Genomic DNA, 24,575 nt, shown 5'->3' with positions numbered 1-24,575 from the left:
CTTTTTAACTGGGCTACGGCCCAGTTATCGAGCGCCCAGTTAAAAAGCAGCCCAGTTAAACAACGCCCAGTTACCGAACAACTGCTGTATTAAAATTAGTGGCCAAATCAAATTTCTATCAATGTCACCCCTGGCTATCAAAGTCACCCCAGTTTACGGTACTTAGTGAAAGCGTTGAAAATTCAAAGATATTTTTATTGTTTTTAATTCAAAACTGTTTGTTAAACATTTTACGAATGACGGCGAAAAATTATAGATTCGGCATCTACTCAGTATACGAATAGGCAAATTTCACGTTGAGAGTTGAGATTTATTGTTTCGGGAATATTTCTAGATATGATAATGCTGACATTTATATAGTGAAACCTCTTTTTACGCGGTGGCGTTACGCTTTTTATTTCAGAGCAATTCCAGCCCAAAACAGGATTTTTTTAGGTACTTTTTTCTCGACCCTCTCCGATTTCAATGAAACTTTGTAGACATGTTATCCTACGCTTATATAAGCTATTTTTGTGTATATGGAGCCAGTTTCACTCTATAATGACATTTGAGAAGGGCGTAAGTGTTTTAAATATTGTTGTATTTCGTATTTTAAATATTGCTGTGTATCGAAGCCGTTGCATCGTATCAAAAAGTGGTCAAAGACAAACTTGTAGGAAATTTGACGGGCTTTCCAAAAATTTGTAAGCCTTTGCATCCAATCGAAATGTGGTCAAAGACAAACTTATGGGAAATTGGACGAGCTTTCCGGTAAAAATATTTTCGAGACTGAAAAATCAAGTCTGTCATATAGAAATTGCCAAAAACCATCAAAAAACCTATTTTTTCAACATTTTTATTTTTAAAACTGCTGTAACTTCACAAGGATTGGACTTAGGACAATGGTCAATATGGAGACTTTTATGTAAAATTGTCTGGAAAACCGACTCTCGTGTTCCGTTATTGAAAATTTTGATGTTAAGAGCACTTAAAAAAAAAACAGTTTCAGTAAATGATTTTTTTATTTTTTTAGGTGCGTTGCTCCATCCTGCATTTTTCGTAAGTCTTTTTGTAACATCTTAGACTATTTTCACAAAAATTTTGAACGAAAAAAAATCGTGGCTCACCTTAAAATTTTACTTTTAAACTTAAAAATCAAAAAATCTCATATAAGTGGAGTGTTTTTTTCTTTCAGTGTATTTTTTTTTCGGAAAGCCCGTCAAATTTCCTACATGTTTGTCTTGGAACTTTTTGATACGATGCAACGGCTTCGAGATACAGCAATATTTAAATTACGAAATACAAAAATATTTTAAACACTTACGCCCTTCTCAAATGTCATTATCGAGTGAAACTGGCTCCATATACACAAAAATGGCTTATATAAGCGTAGGGTAACATGTCTACAAAGTTTCATTGAAATCGGAGAGGGTCGGGTACAACCGATTTCCTATTTGACATGGAATTGCTCTTCATCGATTTCTCCAAAACCATACAATATTTTTGCAAGCTTCAAAAAGCGTTTTGTAAATCTGAACAAAACCTACAAATTGCTTTTAAAAGATTGCAAAAATTTTGCGTCGTTCCAGAGAAATCGACAAATTAAAAAAACGCAACGCACCGCGTAAAAAGAGATTTCGCTGTATCACCCCAGCTGTCCTGGATTCAATCAAAGACAGTCGAATACGGTTACAGTCGATGGAGTCGTTGGTCGCCGATTGGACTGATAATCCATACTCGTCGTTCAGGATCACGTGGCTCGTCGTGGCCCCGATGCTGGTTAGGGAGGTGGCCCGGTTTTGAGTTTGGCAGCAGGTCATGGAGTGTTTGATCAAATAAGTTAGGTTATTAAGTGAAGTTGATTGTTAAATTTCTTTCAATGAATCAAACACATCCTAACTAAATGTAAAAATGTAAAATAAGTCTATCAAGTTTATTCCATCAGTTTGTATATCGTACTAAGATTTACATTGGAAGAAATTGGACGGCTTCTTCATCATCATTCTTCTTCGTCTTCTTCTTATCGCAAAACATAATTGATCTAACGAGTAGCTTGGAAAAAAGAATAAATCGAGTAACTAACAGTACGCAAACACAGGAGGTAAAATCATACAGAGAACGAAGCATATTTACAATAAAATTTTTGTGACGATCGATTGCGCCTGCTTGGGAGAGGGGGGGAGAGGTGGGGCCTAAAATTGATTTTATTCTCTAGCAAATAAATATGCAATAGGCGACTCGAAATCAATGTTTTTCTTTTAAGTTTACAATTTTGAACTCTGTTTTGTTTAGTGTTTTTTCGATTCGAAACAGGAAATTAATTTTTTTTCTGGTTATTTGATTTTGTGCGTTGATTTTCCTCGTGCTTAATGCTACGTTAGTGCGTTTTATGATCTATTGAGTATTGAATCTTCGATTTGTTTTGCTGATTGCGACGATGAGTATATCAGTTTAGGGGAGGGCAGTTTTCAGTTGACATTGCTCTTAATCTTAGAGTTTCACAATAAAAAAGAGTAGTAGGCAGTAGTACTTAATATCGGCAGTTATTGGATTGCTTTTCACTCGATCGAGTTGGGTAGAATCTCTGTCTGTGTGTGTTTGAATTATGCTATAAATTAACGTCTGGATTGATTCCATCACTTGGTGCCTAATCGCTAAGCGTCACACATTCCGACTCGTCGTCGTCCAGGATCACGTGGTTCGTCGTGGCCCCGATGCTGGTTAGGGAGGTGGCCCGGTTTTGTCACAGCCGCCCGTTGCTGTTGCTCCAGGTGACCTGGTTGCGCGGCTGCAGCCGCAGCGAGTTGCGGTCGTCATCCTCGATGACCGGTTCGTACGCCTGGTTGAGCTGGCCGGTCACGCCGTAAATGTCCCCGCCACCGCCGGGACCGCCGTTCACGTTGAAGATGTCCTTCACGCTCACGCCGGCGTTCGAAATCCGCACCGGCCGTGGTGGCACGTTGTTGTTGGTCTGTTGGAAGAGAGTCGATCGTCAGAATTTTGAAGTTTTGCCCCCCAAGCCAACACTCACATTGTTCACCACGCCGGTGATGCCGTACTCGTTGTTCGCGCCCAGCGTCTGCATCTGGGACTTGCGCCGTTCGGCCATCACCGAGTTCTTGCGCACCTCCAGCGCCCGGATCGTCTCCCGGCGCATGGTCATGCGGCGCGTCAAGATGGGCGTGCCGCTGTTGTTCTCGTCCGCCGTCAGCTTCAGGAAGCGCTTCTTGAAGGCCACGTCCAGCGTGCCGATCTGGCGCCGCGGTTGGCGTGCCTTCTCCAAGTTCTGGATGGTGCGCCGGCGGGCGATCCGGTCCGGGCCGCTGCCCGAGTCGTTGTCGTAGTCGCCGTCGATGCCCTGCAACCTCTGGAGATTTTTGACGATCTCCACCGCGTGCTGTGCAAAAGTTGAAAGAGAGTTGAAGCATGTCTCAAGTTACCACCCCATCACGTCCGTCCTACCTTATCTATTAGAGCATCCTGCGAGAGCTCCTCGGGCTTCTTGTTGCAGCCCCAGTTGAGCTCGGTCGAGGCCAGGATGTGGGACAGCGTGCCGAACCGATGGCCCATCATGGCCGTGAACTGGATCACCAGGATGAGCGCGAAGAAGAACACAAACACGAGACCGATCGGCTCCAGCTGCAGGTACTCCTTGGAGATGTGAACCTGCGCCGCGTCGGATGGGTGGCGTTAGATTGAAACGAAAAAAAGGGGGCGAGCGTTAGAAGGAAACGTTTGTGCGTGGTTTCTCACGCTACACCGTTAGAGCGTTAGCGTTAGGTGAGTTTGGTTTAGCACAGTCACAATCCCGGGGCACTTAAGAGCTAACGGACGGATGCACATGCACATATACCCTTTTGTTTTTGGGGGGACAGGAAAGAGGGTGGGGGGGCTGGGTGTTAGGGGAGACACATGATTTGTTTGACTTTTGAAGAGGATTGTTAAAAACAACATAACATTTTGACATTTGACTTTTAGTCACGCGAAGGAAAGATTTCAGCTTTATTTTTGTTAAACTTGAGCAGTCTTGATTCAAGACTGCTAAAGTAACGAAGAAATCTGTCGAAAAACAAACTTGTTGCACAGCAGTTGCAACTTGTTTCACAACGATTGCAGTAACCACTGTGCAACATGTTTGTCAGACTTGTCAGCCGAGTTTAGGATTGGGAAAAAGGGAACAAATAACATAGAAACGATGTTTTATCATGTGTGTTTTAAAGTCAGATCAAGTATTTGTGGTTATTTTCGTCAAAAAAATCTCCCAGTAAGTCGCATTGAAGGTAGATTGTAGTCAGACGGTTCACATTGCACCACTGAGGTTATGGTTGCAAGCATTGGGGTGTCATTTCGTAAAAGTGGTCGATGCAGTTTGCAGGTGATTGGTTGGCAGTTGTAAGCCATGCGGGTTTGTTTTATCAGGAAGACCTTTTTCCACGTGCGAAGACATGCAAGTTGCTGGGCGCAGGGGGTTTAATGAGGTTTATACGTGCACTTTGAATCGGTTTATAATGTGTCCGTTAATCGACAAAATGTTTCAACATGCTTATTTATAGATTTCACAGTCAGAATTTAATAGTTTTCACACCTTTGATAAGTATTATGAATGTGCAAATTAATTCAATAACATCACTGTATTGATAAAAGAAACATGTCTTTGATTACGAAAACAACTCATGTTTCATGTTTGTTAACAATGATTTTACGGATTCACTAACAAGATTTTTTTTCTGTTTGGTTGGTATTCATACTTCATTTTAATGTACATATTCAAGTGATCGTTAAATTTTAGCAAAAAAACATTTTAATAAAGTTGAGGTGAGGTTTATCAAAACACATTTTTCCACCTTAGATAAATATTTAAAGAATATCTTATTCAATTCCTAATTCTGCTTTCTTCAGCTTATGGCACTAAATTTATTTTCCAGAGAATCTTTTTCGATTTTAATTTTAACGTTGAAAAGTGAGTAGTTCTCTAGAATTTCATTACAAAATCAGTTTTTAATTTTTTGTATTTTTGATTTGGATGGAACTTTGTCCATCGATTCCTGAAAACCAAATCATTCACTTTGCATCATTGGTTACTCCATAAAAGCCTCCATACAAATTTTGGGACTGTCCATAGATTAGTGCTATGCAAATATTCGAAAATCTGTCTCTTGAATTTCGGCAAAGTTATGATTATAGTAATTTTGGAATTAATCGAAAATTTACGCGAAGTTTTGAAATCAAAAGGAACTTTGGTAGATAAAATGAATTGCCTTTTAGGCGTTTTTTTTTTTAAATAACTACCTGCTTAAAAAATGTCGTTATTCAAGCCCTTTAAAATGTAAGTGACTTTATAAATCTAAAAATGTGTATTTTCTTAAAAAGATTGAGTTTGACTTTAAGAAAATGAAAATCGGAACAAATTTCCAAAGGTTGGATCATTGAGGTCCAACTAAGAAAGTTCTAGAGGGGTTTCCCGGGATTTTTTTAAGCTTTTCAAAAATGATTATTTTCAGAGATAAACGAGAATGGACACAACAAAGGCAAATTTTCTGAAAATTTGAAAAGGCTTAATTTTTGTTTAATGGCTTAATTTGATCAAAACTGGTTAATAGGACCTTAAATTCAAAAGAGTTCTTTTTGTTTGTAATTTCAATTAAACATGAATACGGCTACCAACTGTACGGATTTTCGACAATCTTCGTGGAATTTTAACAGGCCAGATTTTTGTACGGATTTTTTCGTATAATACGGATTTGTACGGATTTTAATTCAGACAATGTAAAACTTATTTTTATTTAAATATTTTTTTGCTTTGATCAAGGGCCTTTGCTATAGCATATAATTAGATATTTTTATATAACTGTCATTTTGATTTTAAAAGAATATTCTGGGTAATTTTCTGGGTCTACTTCAGTTAGGGAGCATTCTTTTATTACGTAACGTGACGTGGGTTCAAAATCAGTTTTTTTGCCTAACGTAATAAAAGAACGCTCCGATAAACGTTAATTATCAATTCGTTTCTTTTTTAAGAAAAGTTCTAATAAACAAAAATTTCTTCTTTTTGTGTGTTTTTGAACCCGTCGAAAAATTACAATTTTGTTTATTAGACCTTTAAAAAAACTCTAGTTCTTTTCAAGGATCTTTCAAAACAAATTTAGCAAACCAAAAAAGTTTGACTGAATGAAACTATGCAAGTGATGATTTTCCTGCCGATCAAAAGCTTGTGAAAACCGATGAAAGCTTGAATTAAGCAATGTTCTCTTCAAAACACTCAGAGCGATATCCAGATTTTTTGGGCAAGGATGGCGTTACGAATGGTGCACGCCTGAACTGTCAAAATCGCGCACTTTTTTGTAATAATGGTACCACTGCGTGATTTTGACATTTCGGGCGTGCACCATTCGTAACGCCATCGTCGCTTAAAAATCTGGATTATGTGCAAAAGACAGTTTGCAATTTTGTAAACATTCAAAAGTGGGACAAAGTATGGGAAGATCAAATATCTTTATAAAGATCCTATTCCGCAAATCACGGTTTATTTTGATTTTTTTTAAAACATATGTAAGCTGTAAATTACTCAGTTTAACCTTTTTAAGCTTCAAATTTAAAATTTTACTCAATATTCATTAACATTTCTTCAAATACCATAGGGTCATATCGGCTAAGTGTACGTATTTTTGCACATCAAGAGTTGGTAGCCTTTAACTTGTATAAAGGATTTTTTGTTTCTTTCCAAAAATCACTATTTAGAAAAATCATAAATAGCTCGACGAAAAACAATACGTTCGTCATACCCTATAGCTCAAAAGTTGTCACTTTTTGTCGACATACCAAAAAATTAAAAGAAATCGAAAAGGTTAGTCAAAACAGATTTTTTGTGATAAATTTTTTAATAAAAATGATTAAACAATTTTCCGTGCACCTATTTTTTCCAATCATAATCTACAATTTTGCCGAAGACACAAAATCGATCAAAAAACTTGCTTAGCACAGCCCCTTTGGACCTAAGAAATCGATTGACAAAGTTTCATCAAAATAAAAAAATAGGTACAATGAAAAGAAAATAGGCAAAAACCTGGTGCATTGCTCAGGAAACAAAATAGCTAATAAAACTACAAAACTATTTCTTCAGATTTTTTACAATGTGTTTGGCAGTACCATAAATGAGTAATTTTCTGTGGTTTTGCGGATAGTTTTTTTTAAATATTTTATCATTTTGAATTTGCTTTAAAATTAATTATTTTTTTCCAAAACAGCATAATTTCTGTAATAGATTTTGCACCATCCCCAAGTTTTTTGAGGGATTTTAATAGTTCAATCGAAAATAAAAGATAAGTATTTTTGGAAACATTGAATGATTGAATGAAAATCAAATCAAAAACAGTTTTCCTTGTACTTTTTTTCCCAACCAGACCTAATGATTACCTACAACTGTGCCGAAGAAACCAAATCCTTAAGATTTTTTTTTTTGCGAGTATTAACATGCCCATTTTGTATGACCAGGTCGCAACATTGTATGGAGCCTTAAGGAAAAACTTATGATGCAAAATGGCTTCTTTTTGCGTAGTCAATGCATGGACAAAGTCTTTGAACTTTGACAAAGTCTAATCCAAATAAAAAAAATACAAAATTTAAATTTTTGAAGAAAAACTTGCTAAGTTCTAGAAAATTATTCACTTTTAATCAAAAGTTATTCTAATTTTATTTGTATAAAATGTAGCCATTTTATCGCTGCATAAAACAATTTCTTTGAATTGCAAATATTACATCCTGAAACAGAACTGCTAAATTCTAATAAAAACACAAATTGAAAAAAAAAACGATTTCTCAACCGAAGCTCAGCATAAAAATAAGCTTGTATAATGTTATTTGTTATACTTACACTGATCGGAATTCTGTAAGCTAATCCGGTAACTTTATGTTGTCGAATTTGTAAACATAGAAATGTTTTCAAAATCGTCAAAAAAAATAGATTTTGAACAACAATGTTGTCGATTTTGGAAACATTTCAATGTTTACAAATTTGTCAACATAGAGTTACCGGATTAGCTTACAGGATTTCTATCCGTGTAGTATTAATCAAAATGCGTGACATTTGAAACATTAAAAAACAATACAAAAGGCAGCATTTTACATATCGTCGTGATATGGTGATACACATTTAACTTCAGTTTGGTATTGTTTTGGACAAAAGAAAAAAAAAATATACGGTTTTAAAGATCCTGTACATTTTTGTAAAGATTTCTAAGGATTACCACAAAATGAGCGAAATCGTTTGCAAATTTAGTTTTTTCGTGCACACACATGAACAATTTGAACGTAAACCTAAGTGTTAATCACGGACATCCCTGTGTGGGGAAACACCCCCTTCGGGCGCGTACATTCAGAACCTGGTTATTGCTCCGGACACCAAAACCACCCGGCCGGTACACAGTCAATGGGGTAAGATCATGCCTTATGTTTATGCTCCACATTTAAACGACAAGACACATTAGAGTTAGAGCCGGGAGGGGCCAAAAACCAGTTTGGGGGTAAAGTTGGGACGACCACGTTGAGAAACCTTTGAACCTTGTGGTGGAGGGTTTGTTGAGGTGGTGGTTGGTGAATTGTGAAGAAGAGTTTTTATTCGAGTAAGAAGTTGGTGTGGTTGCAGTGGTGAAGGGTTGTTTTTTTTTTGTTGTTGTTGGTGGAACATTGATTGGATATTAGCTTGTAAAAATGTGGAGGTTGAAGGAAGGTAGAGAAGAAATATATAAAAAAACGAAATTGGTAGCAAACCTCGGCTGTCACTTCGTCATAGGTAATGTTGGTTTTGACGCCCAACGGCCAGATGATGTGCAACTTGTCTTTGTTCAACTGTAGCAAGAACACGATCAGTACGAACAGTGCGTTGAACATGAAGAACGCAAACACCGACTTGTTACGCAACTCGATCAGGTCGGACGCGATTCGCGCCTGTTTGATTGGCGTTTTGGATTTGGTATGATCGTCGATTTTTGTTGTTGTTTGTTGTAGTGGTGTGTGATCGTTCGAGTCATAATTTTGAGTAGGTTTTTCGCCGAAATAACGTTTTTTTCGGTTTCGATTGGTTTCATAATAACGGTGGATAAAAAAGAGAAAAGAAAAGAAGAAAAAAAGAACAGATTAACATCTGTCGAAGCGGGAGACATTCGAGGCGCGGTACGATCGTCAGGGACTGCTTGAGGTTGCGGAGGGGGGTTGCTCTTCCGTTGGAGACGATCGTGACCAGGCGCACACGGCTCGAATGTCTCCCGGTTGGCGTTACCTCTTGCGTGGCTTCGTCGTAGGTAATGTTTGTTTTGACGCCCAGTGGCCACTTGACGTGGATGTTGTCCTTGTTCAGCTGAAGCAAGAACACGATCAGTACGAAGAGAGCGTTGATCATGATGAATCCGAACACGGACGAATCACGCAGCTCTTTCAGATCGTGGGCGATACGTGCCTAAAAAAAATTGAAAAATCAGTATCAGTACGATGATCAGCAATCAGCAACCCACCTGTTCTTCCTTGTTTTGGTCGATCGGGTACAGATATTGGTCGATCAGGTCCTTCCAGAACTGGATCTCGGTGCTGGAGATGAAGTCCACTTCGCCCTTCCGCAGGTCCGGGTCCTCGATCCAGTAGGGGTTCGTCAGGAAGTCACGTTCGTTGCGTTGCAGCGTCGAGGTCTCCGAGTCCGACTCGACGTCTTCATCCTCCGTATCTTCCGCCACGGATCCCAGGTGGTGATCCTTGGAGCCGGCCGAGGCAGTACGTTTGCGGGTGTGATGTCCGTGCGGATCGATGTGCTTCTCCAGGTTGTCCATCTTCTTTTGGATGGCGTCCAGGGCTTCTCCGATGTGCAACAGCTGGGTCTTTTCGTCGGAGGTCTTGCCATGAGTGCAGAGGAGACAGCGGAACAGGCCGGCGATGGATACCTCGATCGAGCCTTCTTCGTCGGCGTTTGAGCCGGCTCCTCCTTGCAGGAATCCGAGCAGAGACTTTTGCTTGACTCGTTTAGACGCTTCTTCGGCTTCCTTTTTCTCCTGTTCCATTTCCTTTTTGGTCTTCTTCGCGACAACCTCGCGAGTTCCCCAGGAGACGACGTTCAGGTTGATGATCGAGTACAGGATCAACAGCAAGTACATAGATGGGATGGACAGCAGGTAGATCAAGCCGGACGCGATACACCAAAACTCTTGCGGATGGAGACAGGCTGCTATAAAGAATGACCCTGTCATTGCTATCAAGAAGATGGCCGAAGGACTGCCGATTCCGTCCTCGCCCAGCTGCAACGCGGTACCGACGATAACTGCCATCATGATCAGTGCGTACACGGTTGATAATATCTGTGCCAGCAAGAGTTGTATGTTCGATTTGCACGTGAAGCAGACCAACATAAAGAGCAAGATCGGAATAATATTGTAGTAGAACGAGGTCCAGTTGTCAATCTTGAACGCGGCGACGAAAGCTCCCACCAACATAAGGAAGATCGTTCCGGGGCCGAGGATGGTACCACCCATCAACATCATCTGGTAGAAAATGTACAGCAGCGAAATGTTGTCGTTGATCTTGATCGTGCGCTTGTAGTCCATCAGCAGATCCATAATGTTGGCAATGGTGGACGGAACCCAGCGACGACGCTGGTTGTAGAACTCGTTGAACCCTTCCGGACAGTGAGTGTACGCATCGGACGCAGCCGAGTACTCGACACGGTATCCTCGTTGCAGCAGCAGCGTACACAACCAACGATCCTCGCCCTGATCGTACTGCACGTAGTGACGGGCCTCATCCGAACGGGTCGTGTACTTGCGCATTACGTTGTCGTCCATCAGACCCTTACCTGTCGAAGAAACACAACCATGATCATTTCACCCCAACTAACCCCACCTCCCCAACTTACCTCTGAACAGCGAGAAGCATCCGGGGCTACAAAGTACACATCCAATCATATGCTCGGTCGCCTTCTGCAGCCAATGACCGATGGCGTACTCGAACTTCTGGTACCACACCATCGGACCGGACCCGATCGGGTGAATACGACCGCACGCGGCACCCAGGTTCTTGTTCTTCTTCATCAAATCCACCAGCAGCGTTACCGCGCTCGGGTTAAAGTCGATATCTCCGTCCAGCGTCAGCAGGTAGGTGTTCTCCGCCATCACGTCCTTACGGTCAACCGAAATCGGCAGCTCCATCAGCCGGTGCCCCAGAAGGTAGTACATGTACATAACCTAGAAGCAAAAAGAGACCCCCTAGTAACAACCACCAAATCCTCAAACCCCGACGCAACGCCAAACCCACCTGTGACCAACGCTTACGATGCCGGATGCGATCCTTGTCCTTAAGATGCGAAATCAGCTTCGTTTTGCCAGGCAGGGTCCACACCAGTCGGCCACCGTACGGCGTTGGGTACTTCTTCGGCGGGCGCAGCCGGATGTTGGTCTGGTGCACCTCCGAGGCAGCCTCGTCGATCGTGTCAATCAGGATCTTGACGAACCGGTTGCACTGGATGTCGTCGTCGCTGTGGTCGGAGATTTCGAACGCGTCATCGAAGAAGATGTGGGCTGTGGGAGAAACGAGAGGTTAGGGCCAAATTGGAACAATCGATCGTTCAAACTTACTCTCAAACTCGTAGTAATCCGGATCGACAATGCGCAGATACTTCTGGGCCACTCGACGGGCGCACTGATCTTCGTCCATTCGCATGATCGACTTCAGGAACACCATCATCTCCTCCTTAGTCTCGTGCCACAGGGTGGCGCACGCGTAGATTCTCGTGATGTGATCGGAAGACTTGACGCTGGGCCGCGGCAGTGCCGACCCGTCCGTGTGCACCGAGATCGTTTCGTAGTACTCGTCGCCCTTTTCCTTCTCGATCTCGGCCAGATCTTCCGTCTTGACGTCCGCTTGATCGTCACGCCTCCGGTTCATCGCCATTGACTGATCGATCAGAAGGGCGTTGTACATGGGCGTGACAAAGAGCTTTTCGGTGTTGGCCAAACGTTCGCACTTGGGCGTCCAAATGTGCAGCGAAATCCAGGTTTGGGACAGCAGCCAGAGCAACCATGCCCAAGCCATCTGTCGGTTGGCGAAATCACTCAACCGGAACACCGGTGGACTTTCGAAGAACAGATAGTCCGGTATGGACCCGTGGAAGAAACACGGATCGTCGTTACGAATACCGCATGCCGCGATCAGCAGAGAGATCGAGACGGGGATCGTTAGGTTCACTGGGAAGGCATAGCTGAAGCCTTGGATCAGAATCTTACAGGCGAACTTTCCGAAGATGTAACAGAAGTAAGCGCCGAGGATCTGAATGATCAGCACGTAGGTAACTGTATTGTACGCGGCGTCGATATCGATAGTATCCCCAGCCTGAGACGCTTCCACGAGATCTGGAAGGGCAGAGCTGAACGCCACGGCAACTTCCTCAACCACGATCTTGTGCGGACCGAATCCGACTCCAAACAGCGAGAACAGGTTGGAGACTTCGTCTCCGCGGACAAACATCGATACCAGGACGATGCAGAAGAACAGCAAAATCTTCCACACCGACAGGAACATGTAGGTGAAGTAGCGCGTTTGCTTCAGATCCTCCTTGACGCGACCCATCGATCGGATGAACCCGAAAGGACTCTGCGGTGAGACGTAGTTCTCCCACCAGCCGCAAGACGTCAGCAGGGCCGACACGGGAATCAGCCAAAGGACTGGCCTGTTTTCCAGCAGTGGCCACACGACGAAGCCGGTAATTTGCGCCGCGATCGCTGCCAAATCAACGATCGTTTTGACGGCACGCTTTCCTTCCTTGTTGGTTCGCGAGAAGAGACCAAGCATACCTGAAACAATCAACATAATTAATACAGCTTGCTCACCACCCATCGCGTTCGCTTTCCGCACTACTAACCCGGAATCACACAGAGGCAGTTGGTCAGCATGGCGCCTTTCACCGAGTCCACTTCCGGGAGGACCACGAAGAACAGCAGCACCAACCCGATCGTGTGGAACGATTCCATCAGAAACACCAGCAAAAAATGTGACTTGAGCGGCATCTTCATCGACTTGAAGAAACATATCCGAGCGGATCGGATGAACGCTCCGATCTCTGGGACCGCGAACGCGATCATCAGCGCCCACATCCACGCTACCCGCTCCTCCTCGGGCAGGGCCACCACAAACTGCTTGTCACGGGCAATATCCCGGTTGCAGTAGGTGATCTTGCGATCCCGCCGCAGCTGGGACGACATGAACAGGACACAGCCCTTGGCGATTACGCCGCCCGCCAGTACGATCACGAACGTCAGCAGGTACGCGATGATCTTGAGGATTTTGATCGTCAGCTCGAGGCAGGCCTGGTCGGCCATCGAGCCGGTGTCCTCCTTGATCGGAGGGTCCCGGAACACGTCCCATCCTTTGGTTTCCTGCACCGTCCGCTGGCTGGAATGGGGGAGAAAAGGTGGGTTGGGTTTTAGACGTTTGTTTTTTCAAGTTTGATCATGAAAAAAATAATAAAATACTTTTAACAAATTCATAAATTAGTTAAGGGGAAAATCGTATGGTATTCGATCAGCGATCTGAAAACCTTGTTGCTGTTAGTTTTGTCGAAGTAAACAAATCATCTTCAGGGAAAATGCTTCAAATGTTTACAACAAGCTTCCTACTTTTCTACTAAGCTTTGACAAACGATTGCTGTTCAAGCTCAAATCGCTTTCTGCCAAATTTTTCTTCGCGTGACTGTTCAACACCACCAACATTTCGACCAATACTTATAATCAAAAACTGGCAGGCGGTTACATCACGTTGTTAAATGTAGCTCTTTAGCAAGTTTAGCAATCCATGTTCGGTCACGGTGTTTACGGATACACTTTGCACATACACACACACGCTGAACATTCGAGGAACTCCAGCCGTATAGCCCTTCTCACCAACCGAGGGTTTGATTCACGCACTTGTACGGAATTGCTTACAAACCAATTGGAGCTGCATTGTACCTCCAAGTTATGCGAATTGCACCACCATCACGGTGTGGGAGTCTTCCTCACAGACGGGAGTGAAAGTGTTTAGTGTTTAACCTTGGCGTACAATCAACCCTCGCGCACGATTACACCACGCGTAACGCCCGCACGCACGTGTCAATAACCGTTGTCAAGTCCACCACCCGTGGGTCATGCCCTCCGTCTGCTGGTGAGAACTTGTTTTGGGTGCAGTGCAGGGTGTCAGGTTGCAACGGTCGTCTTCTTGAGTTCAAAAAAAATGTTGCGGGAATTTGGCATACGTGCAATATCGGTGCCTTTTTAAGTCAGTTCCGAGTTCCTGGTTTTAGAATAGGCCTTTATTTTCACTTCTCGAGTGATTTATAAGAGCGAAACCACAATAGACCAAAAATTAGGTTGTCCCAACAATTCATCGTTTTAGAACCATTTAATAAGATTGAATTCATTCTGCGAATATTCTTGTAAATTGCCCATAAATTTAAAAAAAAAATAGGCTTTTTAAGCCTCTGAGCCAAATAAGAACCAAATTGGTCAACAAATAGCCATTGATACTCGAGGAAGAAGGGTGCCGGGTCCGGCGGTTTAGTGGTTTGCGTGGTAGCCTCTAAACCACAGTATGGCCTGGGTTCAATCCCAGACGGACCCGGTGGCATTTTTCGAGGCGAGATTTGCCTGATCACGCCTTCTATCGGATGAGGAAGTAAAACGTCGGTCCATTTGCGTAAAAGAGGCTATGGGTGACTCACCACACATAACCTTCGGACGCCTAGAAATGAGCAGAAACTTGCAACAGAGCCCACAAAAGACCCGGGGGATTGCTTTGCTTTTACTCGAGGAAGAAGTTTGGATGGGATAAATCGGAAAGCAATGTTTTTAAACAATTTTATTAGGAGGTGGCACTGTTTCCATTCGAATATTCTCAAAAGTGAGATTCTTATAGGAAAATTAATGATCTACAAATTTGTCGAACAGACCAAAGCTGTGCCACTTGATCCTGAAAAGTTATGTTTGTAGGATAATCATTTTTCATCAACTGCAGCCTCGTGTATCGTGGTTAATCTTGACCAAATTTGCTCAAAATTGGACAGTCACAGATGCTTAAAACAACTCAAAACAGATTTCAGCTTGTAGACCAGGGGATCATTTCGGAGTCGGGGTTTGCCATGGAAATTCCCAAAGTTTACCCGCCTTGGGAAATTTTGCATTAGGCTTTTTATCTCCTGAGGCCACGCAAAACTAGAAATTTAAATTTCCTTGAGATCCTGATGAATGTCTTTCAAATAAAATGTATTTTCAATTCCTCGAACAAAATGAATAAAACTGATAAAATGATAAAACTAACTCAAATAACTATTTACTATTTAAAATCATTAAAGAACCATTTTAGAAACGGAGAATTCTCAAAAAAAATTATGCAAAAATAACATAAAAAAAAACCTTTGCCAAATTGTAGCTAGAAAAAAAAACACACATCATTTTGATAAAGATTCGAATGAAAATGCCGACCAACTAAATTTCTGAACATGCTCAATGCGAGAGGAATGGAGGAATGCATAAACTTTTGGGTCCCCACAAAAACGTGCACTCTAAGATATAAAAATATTCCAGATTTTTTTCTGCGCCCGATTTGATGGCTTACTCAAAATTCTGAAAAAAAGTATTTTTAATCAAAAAAAGTTAAAACATAGTTTTTAAAACGCTCATTTCTCGTTACTCACTTGTCAACTGATTTATTGAATAAAAAAGTTCAGCCAAATTAGCATAAGAATTACCCTTTGGACGTTTGTTTTGGCTCGTGCACTGCTTGATTGTGGGGATTTTCCTAAAATGAAAATGCAATCCTGATTCTGCCGCTTACAACAAAAATATTTTTTAAATGAAAAATCCTTTTATTCTAGCAATACACTAACCGCAACAAACGTCCAAAGGGTAATTCTTGTGCAAAATTGGCCTTAATTTCCGAAAATAAAATATTTTCAAAAACGCATGAATATTTAAATGTTTTTGTTCTAAATGAGACAATCACCTCTCTGGGTTATTGCTGGTTCGAAAAGTACATTAAATTTCCCATAAAATAACATGTCTCACAATGTTTGACAGTTGAGTAATGGGAAATGGCAGCGATTTTAAAACTATTTTTAACTAGTTTCGAGCCTTAAATCACTGAAACACGTGTTTTAGTAAAAATCTGCAAACATTGAATGGGTAGTACCGCCACTTTGTCATGAGATACCAAAAAATGACCTTTGATTCGTGATCAGGGACCAAAATTACCCCATAGAGCTAAATTTCACGGAAATTGATGGAGGCCGGGGCAACTGCTGTGTGAGTTGGCAGAGAATGACCCTACTCGAAATTTGATTGTTATTTTTTATATTCAGGGACAAAACCCATATTTTATCAAAATACTTTGTAATGTTCAGTGAAAAAGAAGTGCAATTAAGTGATAACAAATAATTTCCCTGCATATATTTATGAGCAGGATTGGGCTCGTTTAGAATTATTTTGAAAAAAAGTTGATTTCCTATGCACAGCTTGGCCCCTTTTTTCGTTAATTCAGAATTTGAAAACTAATAGTAGTATTTGATGTGCCAGGTAAATTCCATGTTATATTTCCCGGTTTGTACACGCTCCGTTGTACAATTACAATAACAATTACAATTTGACTGCCATTTTATTTTAAAGGTAAAAGGATTTTTTAAAGGATTTAATCACTGGGCTTATAATTTTTTTTAGACTTAAAATCAGCCATTTTCTGGAATATTATAGTTTTATTTTTTTTAGTACTAAATGACTTGAATGAAAATCAAATATAATTGAGTGTACAAAAATGTTTCCGGTTGTTTAACATAAGATTTAATAGGTTATTTCAACACTTTTCACGCTCCGTTAAATTTCCGTGAAATGTTGGGTTTTTGAATAGTGTTCCCCGTGAAAATTACATTTTTTAGCGTCAAAATTCACTAACTTCTTATATAATGCATCCAAAATTTTGTAATTATCTGATCTACAATTTAAAAATAACCCTGCAATGTTACAAAAAACAGGAAATTTAAAAAAAGTTTTTTTTGTTATAAATAAAATAATAACCCTTCTGTGTTATTGCAGGTTCGAATTGTACATTAATTTTTCCTTCTTATGACATGTTCCACATTTTCTCCATATCTAATGAGTCTGCAAATCAAGTTTTGGAATAACATTCCAGCGCCAGCATTCACTAATAAAATAGGGATCTTCAGAGGTAAACCTAGGGGTTAATCACTTCGAGTATACTGCATACGCGTATCATACGCACATTATTCTCATTGTCTGCATACCGTATTGACGATATAGACCCCATATTCGTCGTATTTTGGGTCATATCTACCCAAATATCAGCGTGGATATCATACGCGCAAAATACTCGCGCAGTATTCCTAGGTTGCATACCATATCGACTCCAATATTGGCTTCATATTGGTGCAGTATCAGAAGTGAATTGCCCTTTGGGTTAAACAGTGAAGGATGGTGTGCTCCCACAAACCATTTTGCCTTCCTCACTGAGGTAAGGCTATAATCCTGCTCTAAAAATGAACTTTTTATTAAAAGCTCAAAGACCCACCTTCATGTATACATATCGACTCAGAATCGAAAACTGAACAAATGTCTGTGTGTGTGTATGTGTGTGTGTATGTGTGTGTGTATGTGTGTGTATGTATGTATGTGACCAAAATTCTCACTGAGTTTTCTCAGCACTGGCTGAACCGATTTTGACCAAACCAGTTGAATTCGACTTGGTTTAGGGTCCCATACATCGCTATTGAATTGTTTGAAGTTTCGATAAGTAGTTCAAAAGTTATGTATAAAAATGTGTTTTCACATATATCCGGATCTCATTTATATGCATGTAAACGATGTCCGGATCCATCATCCTACCCAGCGTTGGTTAGGTAATCGAGAAACCTTTCCAACGAGTCAACAACATTGAAGATCTGGCAACCCTGTCTCGAGTTATGACCACTTAAGTGATATTTATGTACTTTTTTGAAGCCGGATCTCACTTAAATGTATGTAAACGATGTCCGGATCCATCATACGACCCATTGTTGGTTAGGTAATCGAGAGACCTTTCCAACGAGTCCACAACATTGAAGATCTGGCAACCCTGTCTCGAGTTATGACCACTTAAGTGATATTTATGTACTTTTTTGAAGCCGGATCTCACTTAAATGTATGTAAACGGTGTCCGGATCCATCATCCGACCCATCGTTGGTTAGGTAATCGAGAGACCTTTCCAACGAGTCCACAACATTGAAGATCTGGCAACCCTGTCTCGAGTTATGACCACTTAAGTGATATTTATGTACTTTTTTGAAGCCGGATCTCACTTAAATGTATTTAAACGATGTCCGGATCCATCATCCGACCCATCATTAGTTAGGTATTCGAGAGACCTTTCCAACGAGTCCACAACATTGAAGATCTGGTTACCCTGTCTCGAGTTATGACCACTTAAGTGATATTTATGTACTTTTTTGAAGCCGGATCTCACTTAAATGTATGTAAACGATGTCCGGATCCATCATCCGACCCATCGTTGGTTAGGTAATTGAGAGACCTTTCCAACGAGTCCACAACATTGAAGATCTGGCAACCCTGTCTCGAGTTATGACCACTTGGATTATATTTATATACTTTTTTGAAGCCGGATCTCACTTAAATGTATGTAAACGATGTCCGGATCCATCATCCGACCCATCGTTGGTTAGGTAATCGAGAGACCTTTCCAACGAGTCCACAACATTGAAGATCTGGCAACCCTGTCTCAAGTTATGACCACTTAAGTGATATTTATGTACTTTTTTGAAGCCGGATCTCACTTAAATGTATGTAAACGATGTCCGGATCCATCAAACGACCAATCGTTGGTTAGGTAATCGAGAAACCTTTCCAACGAGTCCACAACATTGAAGATCTGGCAACCCTGTCTCGAGTTATGACCACTTAAGTGATATTTATGTACTTTTTTGAAGCCGGATCTCACTTAAATGTATGTAAACGATGTCCGGATCCATCATCCTACCCATCGTTGGTTAGGTAATCGAGAGACCTTTCCAACGAGTCCACAACATTGAAGATCTGGCAACCCTGTCTCGAGTTATGACCACATAAGTGATATTTATGTACTTTTTTGAAGCCGGATCTCACTTAAATGTATGTAAACGGTGTCCGGATCCATCATCCAACCCATCGTTGGTTAGGTAATCGAGAGACCTTTCCAACGAGTCCACAACATTGAAGATCTGGCAACCCTGTCTCGAGTTATGACCACTTAAGTGATATTTATATACTTTTTTGAAGCCGGATCTCACTTAAATGTATGTAAACGATGTCCGGATCCATCATCCTACCCATCGTTGGTTAGGTAATCGAAAAACCTTTCCAACGAGTCCACAACATTGAAGATCTGGCAACCCTGTCTCAAGTTATGACCACTTAAGTGATATTTATGTACTTTTTTGAAGCCGGATCTCACTTAAATGTATGTAAACGATGTCCGGATCCATCATACGACCCATCGTTGGTTAGGTAATCGAGAAACCTTTCCAACGAGTCCACAACATTGAAGATCTGGCAACCCTGTCTCGAGTTATGACCACTTAAGTGATATTTATGTACTTTTTTGAAGCCGGATCTCACTTAAATGTATGTAAACGATGTCCGGATCCATCATCCGACCCATCGTTGGTTAGGTAATCGAGAGACCTTTCCAACGAGTCCACAACATTGAAGATCTGGCAACCCTGTCTCGAGTTATGACCACTTGGATTATATTTATATACTTTTTTGAAGCCGGATCTCACTTAAATGTATGTAAACGATGTCCGGATCCATCATACGACCCATCGTTGGTTAGGTAATCGAGAAACCTTTCCAACGAGTCCACAACATTGAAGATCTGGCAACCCTGTCTCGAGTTATGACCACTTAAGTGATATTTATGTACTTTTTTGAAGCCGGATCTCACTTAAATGTATGTAAACGATGTCCGGATCCATCATCCGACCCATCGTTGGTTAGGTAATCGAGAGACCTTTCCAACGAGTCCACAACATTGAAGATCTGGCAACCCTGTCTCGAGTTATGACCACTTGGATTATATTTATATACTTTTTTGAAGCCGGATCTCACTTAAATGTATGTAAACGATGTCCGGATCCATCATCCGACCCATCGTTGGTTAGGTAATCGAGAGACCTTTCCAACGAGTCCACAACATTGAAGATCTGGCAACCCTGTCTCAAGTTATGACCACTTAAGTGATATTTATGTACTTTTTTGAAGCCGGATCTCACTTAAATGTATGTAAACGATGTCCGGATCCATCATACGACCCATCGTTGGTTAGGTAATCGAGAAACCTTTCCAACGAGTCCACAACATTGAAGATCTGGCAACCCTGTCTCGAGTTATGACCACTTAAGTGATATTTATGTACTTTTTTGAAGCCGGATCTCACTTAAATGTATGTAAACGATGTCCGGATCCATCATCCTACCCATCGTTGGTTAGGTAATCGAGAAACCTTTCCAACGAGTCCACAACATTGAAGATCTGGCAACCCTGTCTCGAGTTATGACCACTTAAGTGATATTTATGTACTTTTTTGAAGCCGGATCTCACTTAAATGTATGTAAACGATGTCCGGATCCATCATACGACCCATCGTTGGTTAGGTAATCGAGAGACCTTTCCAACGAGTCCACAACATTGAAGATCTGGCAACCCTGTCTCGAGTTATGACCACTTAAGTGATATTTATGTACTTTTTTGAAGCCGGATCTCACTTAAATGTATGTAAACGATGTCCGGATCCATCATCCGACCCATCATTGGTTAGGTTATCGAGAGACCTTTCCAACGAGTCCACAACATTGAAGATCTGACAACCCTGTCTCGAGTTATGACCACTTAAGTGATATTTATGTACCCTGTCTCGAGTTATGATCACTAAAGTTATATCTGTGTAATTATTTTTGTGGATCTAAAAAATATCTGAAATATGTGTCCAAACCGCTCATATTATCCATTGTTGGTAAAAAGTGAGGAAGGCATCAACCACATAGGTGGATTAAGTTAGTTTTTATTTATTGTTTAACTTCAGCTGATCTGTCAATAGAGCCTCTATGGGTAGCCGTACTAAAACTTGATCGGAGAACTTTTTTGAAAAACGTACCCACCCTAATACACATACACCGACTTTTGCTTAGATTTTGATTCTGATTCGAAAAGTATAAGGAGGCTTGATTGTGATTAACCATGCATACTTTAGAAAATTCTCAAACAAAATTTTAACATTTAATGTTGTCTTTGACAGCCAAATTTCTAACAAGCTCATATTTTCCCGAAGGAAACAATTGTATCCTTTTAGCTTCTGATAGAATAGAAGTATTCCGTGAAACCTGAAGTTTTTAGAATATATTTGTAATACTGCTCCCCTTCCCATCCAAATTACATCAGGTACTCCTCCTCGTCGTCGTCGTTCGCCACCCGGGCGTAGTAGTGACTCTTGTAGCTGATGTAGTTGTTCCCTCCCTCCTGTGGCCGATGACTACTGTTCCGGGGTAGCAGGGGTGGCGGCGGCAGCGGAACTCCACCCAATCGGTACACTTCACCTCCTCCTCCTCCACCTCCCCCACTGTCTTCCCTGCCCCCTCCACCTCCGCTGGGGTCATACTCGATGTCCCCCGACGAGTCCGGCGGGGTCGAGGGACTTTGGTTCGTGGTGCTCACTCTTCGGTACATTCCGGTGGATCTTCCCTACACACACTACGCCAGGCGTCTTCCCATTGGCCACTTTGTACCGTGTAACTTCACTCAACTTCAACACTGGTGATGAGCTTCCTGTCCGAGTCGTGTAGTCCGCGCGACTGACCAGGAACTTTTCGCTTTACGCGGAATTCGTCGACCGGGCGTACAATATCCGCGAACGATCGAACGGTTTAGTAGAGCCGCGCGCGATCGAAAAACGTACTAATTAAAGACTTTACCGTCCGAGAGCCCCGGAGAGAGTGAGAGTGTTGTTCGAAGTTGGTGAATTCGGTGCAGTACTGGATGGGTATGGGTCTTCTTCGAACGATGCGTAGCGCGCGTCCACTTGGAGGCGCCACCGAGTTAAACTGCGCCGACTGTTACGGGCCGATGTTTACCAGCAGACTGGGCCGCGAGGTGTTGATTACGGCGTTGCGAAGTCCAAACGGGCCGAGCTGGGCGCAATTGACCGTAACGGAAGTTTTTCGTGGGTAGCGATTCACCAGCGTAGTGCGTACTTCACAGACGCGCCAACAGGTCCGGTTGTCTGTGACGATTCCTTTCTAAGGTGTTTTTTTTGGGTAACATTTGGCGTATAGAATGGTTGACTTTATGGGATTCGTCAAAGTAGTGGAGTTCCTAATGAGTCAAGGTCACTGTTTTATTTGGTAGTCAATTAAAACAAGTTTGATTAACTTAACAAACTAACGTTTATTGACACGACTGTACTGCTCGGCACTCGGATACAGAATGAACGAAAAGTGAGAAAGAAAGAGAAAGCGCGCGTGAATGAATGACGTTTGTAGGGAGTGTCCATAAACTACGAAACTATGGCATGGTGATAAATAACGTAATACAACATCTTCCCTGTTTTATCAAAAAGAAAACTAAATAGAACTGTGCTTGAGAATGAGGTTAATGTGTAACTAAAATTAAAGAACTAAAACTAAACCACAAAATGCTGGATGTTTCTGAAGACCACTGGAGCTTGTTCGGATGATGTGTGACTGCTAGAGGCATAAAGCTTGATGACTGGTATCGAGATTTGGTGGGTTACCTTGGGCGTGTTGGGTTCATTACGTGGATCCGGACTCACCAAGTCTCGAAAACTTCGTGTAGCGGCCAAGACCACAGCTAGCACCATTCGTGCTTCGCCGTGCGCGGACTGGATCATCCGTCTGCGTCTGCCGCGGGCCGCCTGTCGTACAATCACAGCGGTATCTCACGTGGCGCGTTCTTGTTGGTTGACGATCTTGCCCGGCAACGCAACCTGCACACTGAGCCTCAATGCGGCAGATGCTGCGCTTGGTAGAAACCGGCATGTTGACGCGAGTCATTTTGCCGAACTCTAAGAAGCCCAAAGTGCGACACACGTGCGCAGATAGCAACGGACCTTGCTCAACATCGACCACTTGTAGGACCAGGTTGTACTTACGGCCGTATTGTCGACAACGGATAGTCGTCTGACCGATCACAGGAATTTCGCCGCCACCAAAGCCATGAAGGCGGTACTTCGACGGTTGAAGATCACTGTGGGCTTTCCCGGTCATCCGCTGTAACCAACTGTGTCCCACGAGGCTGGCGTTTGCCCCTGTATCCAATTCGCACTGAACTGACTGCCACTTTCCAGCGATGCACATGTCTAGATTAGCTTCAACATGCCCACCACTTCCATCGGAAACTTTTCCGATTGTTGCACTTTCGCTGCTCGTCGACTCCGTCTCCGTCAAGTCACCGTCGGTACTGCTATCCACAAGCACTTTCTGCACACGAGACTTCCGCTTTAGCTTCTTCCGACGCTCTGCCTTGCACACTGCTTCGAAATGGTTCTTTCCGCCACAACGATAGCACCGCTTGCCGAACGCTGGACAACTGCCTTTCGTGAAGTCATGCATTTCGCCACAAAACTTGCACTTTTTTGCATGCTTCTTCACTTTGTTCACGCTTGCATTTCGTTGCTCGGAAATCGGGTGCTGCTCGGCAATTTCCTCCGCGCGGCAAAAATCAACTGCTTGTGCCTCCGTCAGATTCTGCATCGTCAACAGCTTCGTGCGCAGCTTCGACCATTTGATCGACGTAACGAGCTTGTACTTCAGCAAATCTTCTTCCAGGACTCCAAACTTACACACCTTCACTTGTGACTTCAATCGACACAAGTAGTCATCGATTCTTTCCTCCATCCCCTGAGACAGCGAGAAGAAATCAAACCAATCGATGAACTTGTTCCGCTCACGTACAACTTTCCGCTTGATCGCCGCCAATGCCAGCTTCGGGTCCTTCTTCTCCACGGCGGTCAGTTCGAAGTTGAAATACTTCTTTAAAGCCTCCGTTCCAACCACCGACAGCAGGATGCTGGTTTTCTGCTCGTTTTGAGCCTCTGGCCACTTGTCCATCCCAACTGCACTGGCATAATACTTCCAACTTTCTTCGAAAAAATCGAAGTTTCTCTCCATGTCTCCATCCAGTTCCAGCGGAGGCGGAAGAGGAACCGATGCCACTGCCGCCGGTCTTTCTACAGGCGCAGCCGGCGCCTTCTTCAACGATCCAATCATCTCCTGGAACTTTCCCATAAACTCGGCAAACTGCTTTGAATCCATTTTGTGGGAAAACACTTCGCCTCGACACGACGTTAAAGAAAAATATGGCGCTGGACAGGATCAAACAAGTTCGCTCTTCACTGCGCAACTGCTTCGCGATCACTTCCGCTGATGATTTTCTTCGTCGCTCGATCGAACTTTTCCTCGCCGAACACTTTCCGCGATTTCAAATGACGCCGGAAATCACCTTTAGTCCACGAGTGCTTCTGACACCATGTTTTATTTGGT

The 24,575-nt window shown here is 42.4% G+C and overlaps 1 protein-coding gene across 3 annotated transcripts in view; it reads right to left on the bottom strand.

The window, feature by feature from the left end:
- Window positions 1-1,879: 1,879 nt before the first annotated feature.
- The window catches only part of LOC6050141 (chitin synthase chs-2), an 81,736-nt gene continuing 59,040 nt past the window's right edge, over window positions 1,880-24,575 (bottom strand). For 2 of the 3 annotated variants that reach the window (XM_038261665.1, XM_038261666.1), the window contains 9 exons: window positions 12,872-13,401; window positions 11,589-12,803; window positions 11,269-11,531; window positions 10,871-11,198; window positions 9,486-10,810; window positions 9,254-9,430; window positions 3,442-3,645; window positions 3,011-3,376; window positions 1,880-2,950 (listed from right to left, as the gene is read on the bottom strand). In XM_038261665.1, coding sequence (XP_038117593.1) covers window positions 2,723-2,950; window positions 3,011-3,376; window positions 3,442-3,645; window positions 9,254-9,430; window positions 9,486-10,810; window positions 10,871-11,198; window positions 11,269-11,531; window positions 11,589-12,803; window positions 12,872-13,401 — 4,636 coding nt within the window. In that variant the 3' untranslated portion in view covers window positions 1,880-2,722. Of the gene's footprint in view, window positions 2,951-3,010; window positions 3,377-3,441; window positions 3,646-8,745; window positions 8,923-9,253; window positions 9,431-9,485; window positions 10,811-10,870; window positions 11,199-11,268; window positions 11,532-11,588; window positions 12,804-12,871; window positions 13,402-24,575 lie in introns of all 3 variants that reach the window. The other variant, XM_038261667.1, reaches the window with a different exon arrangement.

Source organism: Culex quinquefasciatus, chromosome 3 (assembly GCF_015732765.1).
Source record: "Culex quinquefasciatus strain JHB chromosome 3, VPISU_Cqui_1.0_pri_paternal, whole genome shotgun sequence".
NCBI lineage: Eukaryota > Metazoa > Arthropoda > Insecta > Diptera > Culicidae > Culex > Culex quinquefasciatus.
The sequence above is the reverse complement of the archived record's forward strand: the minus strand, read 5'-3'. Positions and strand labels throughout refer to the sequence as shown.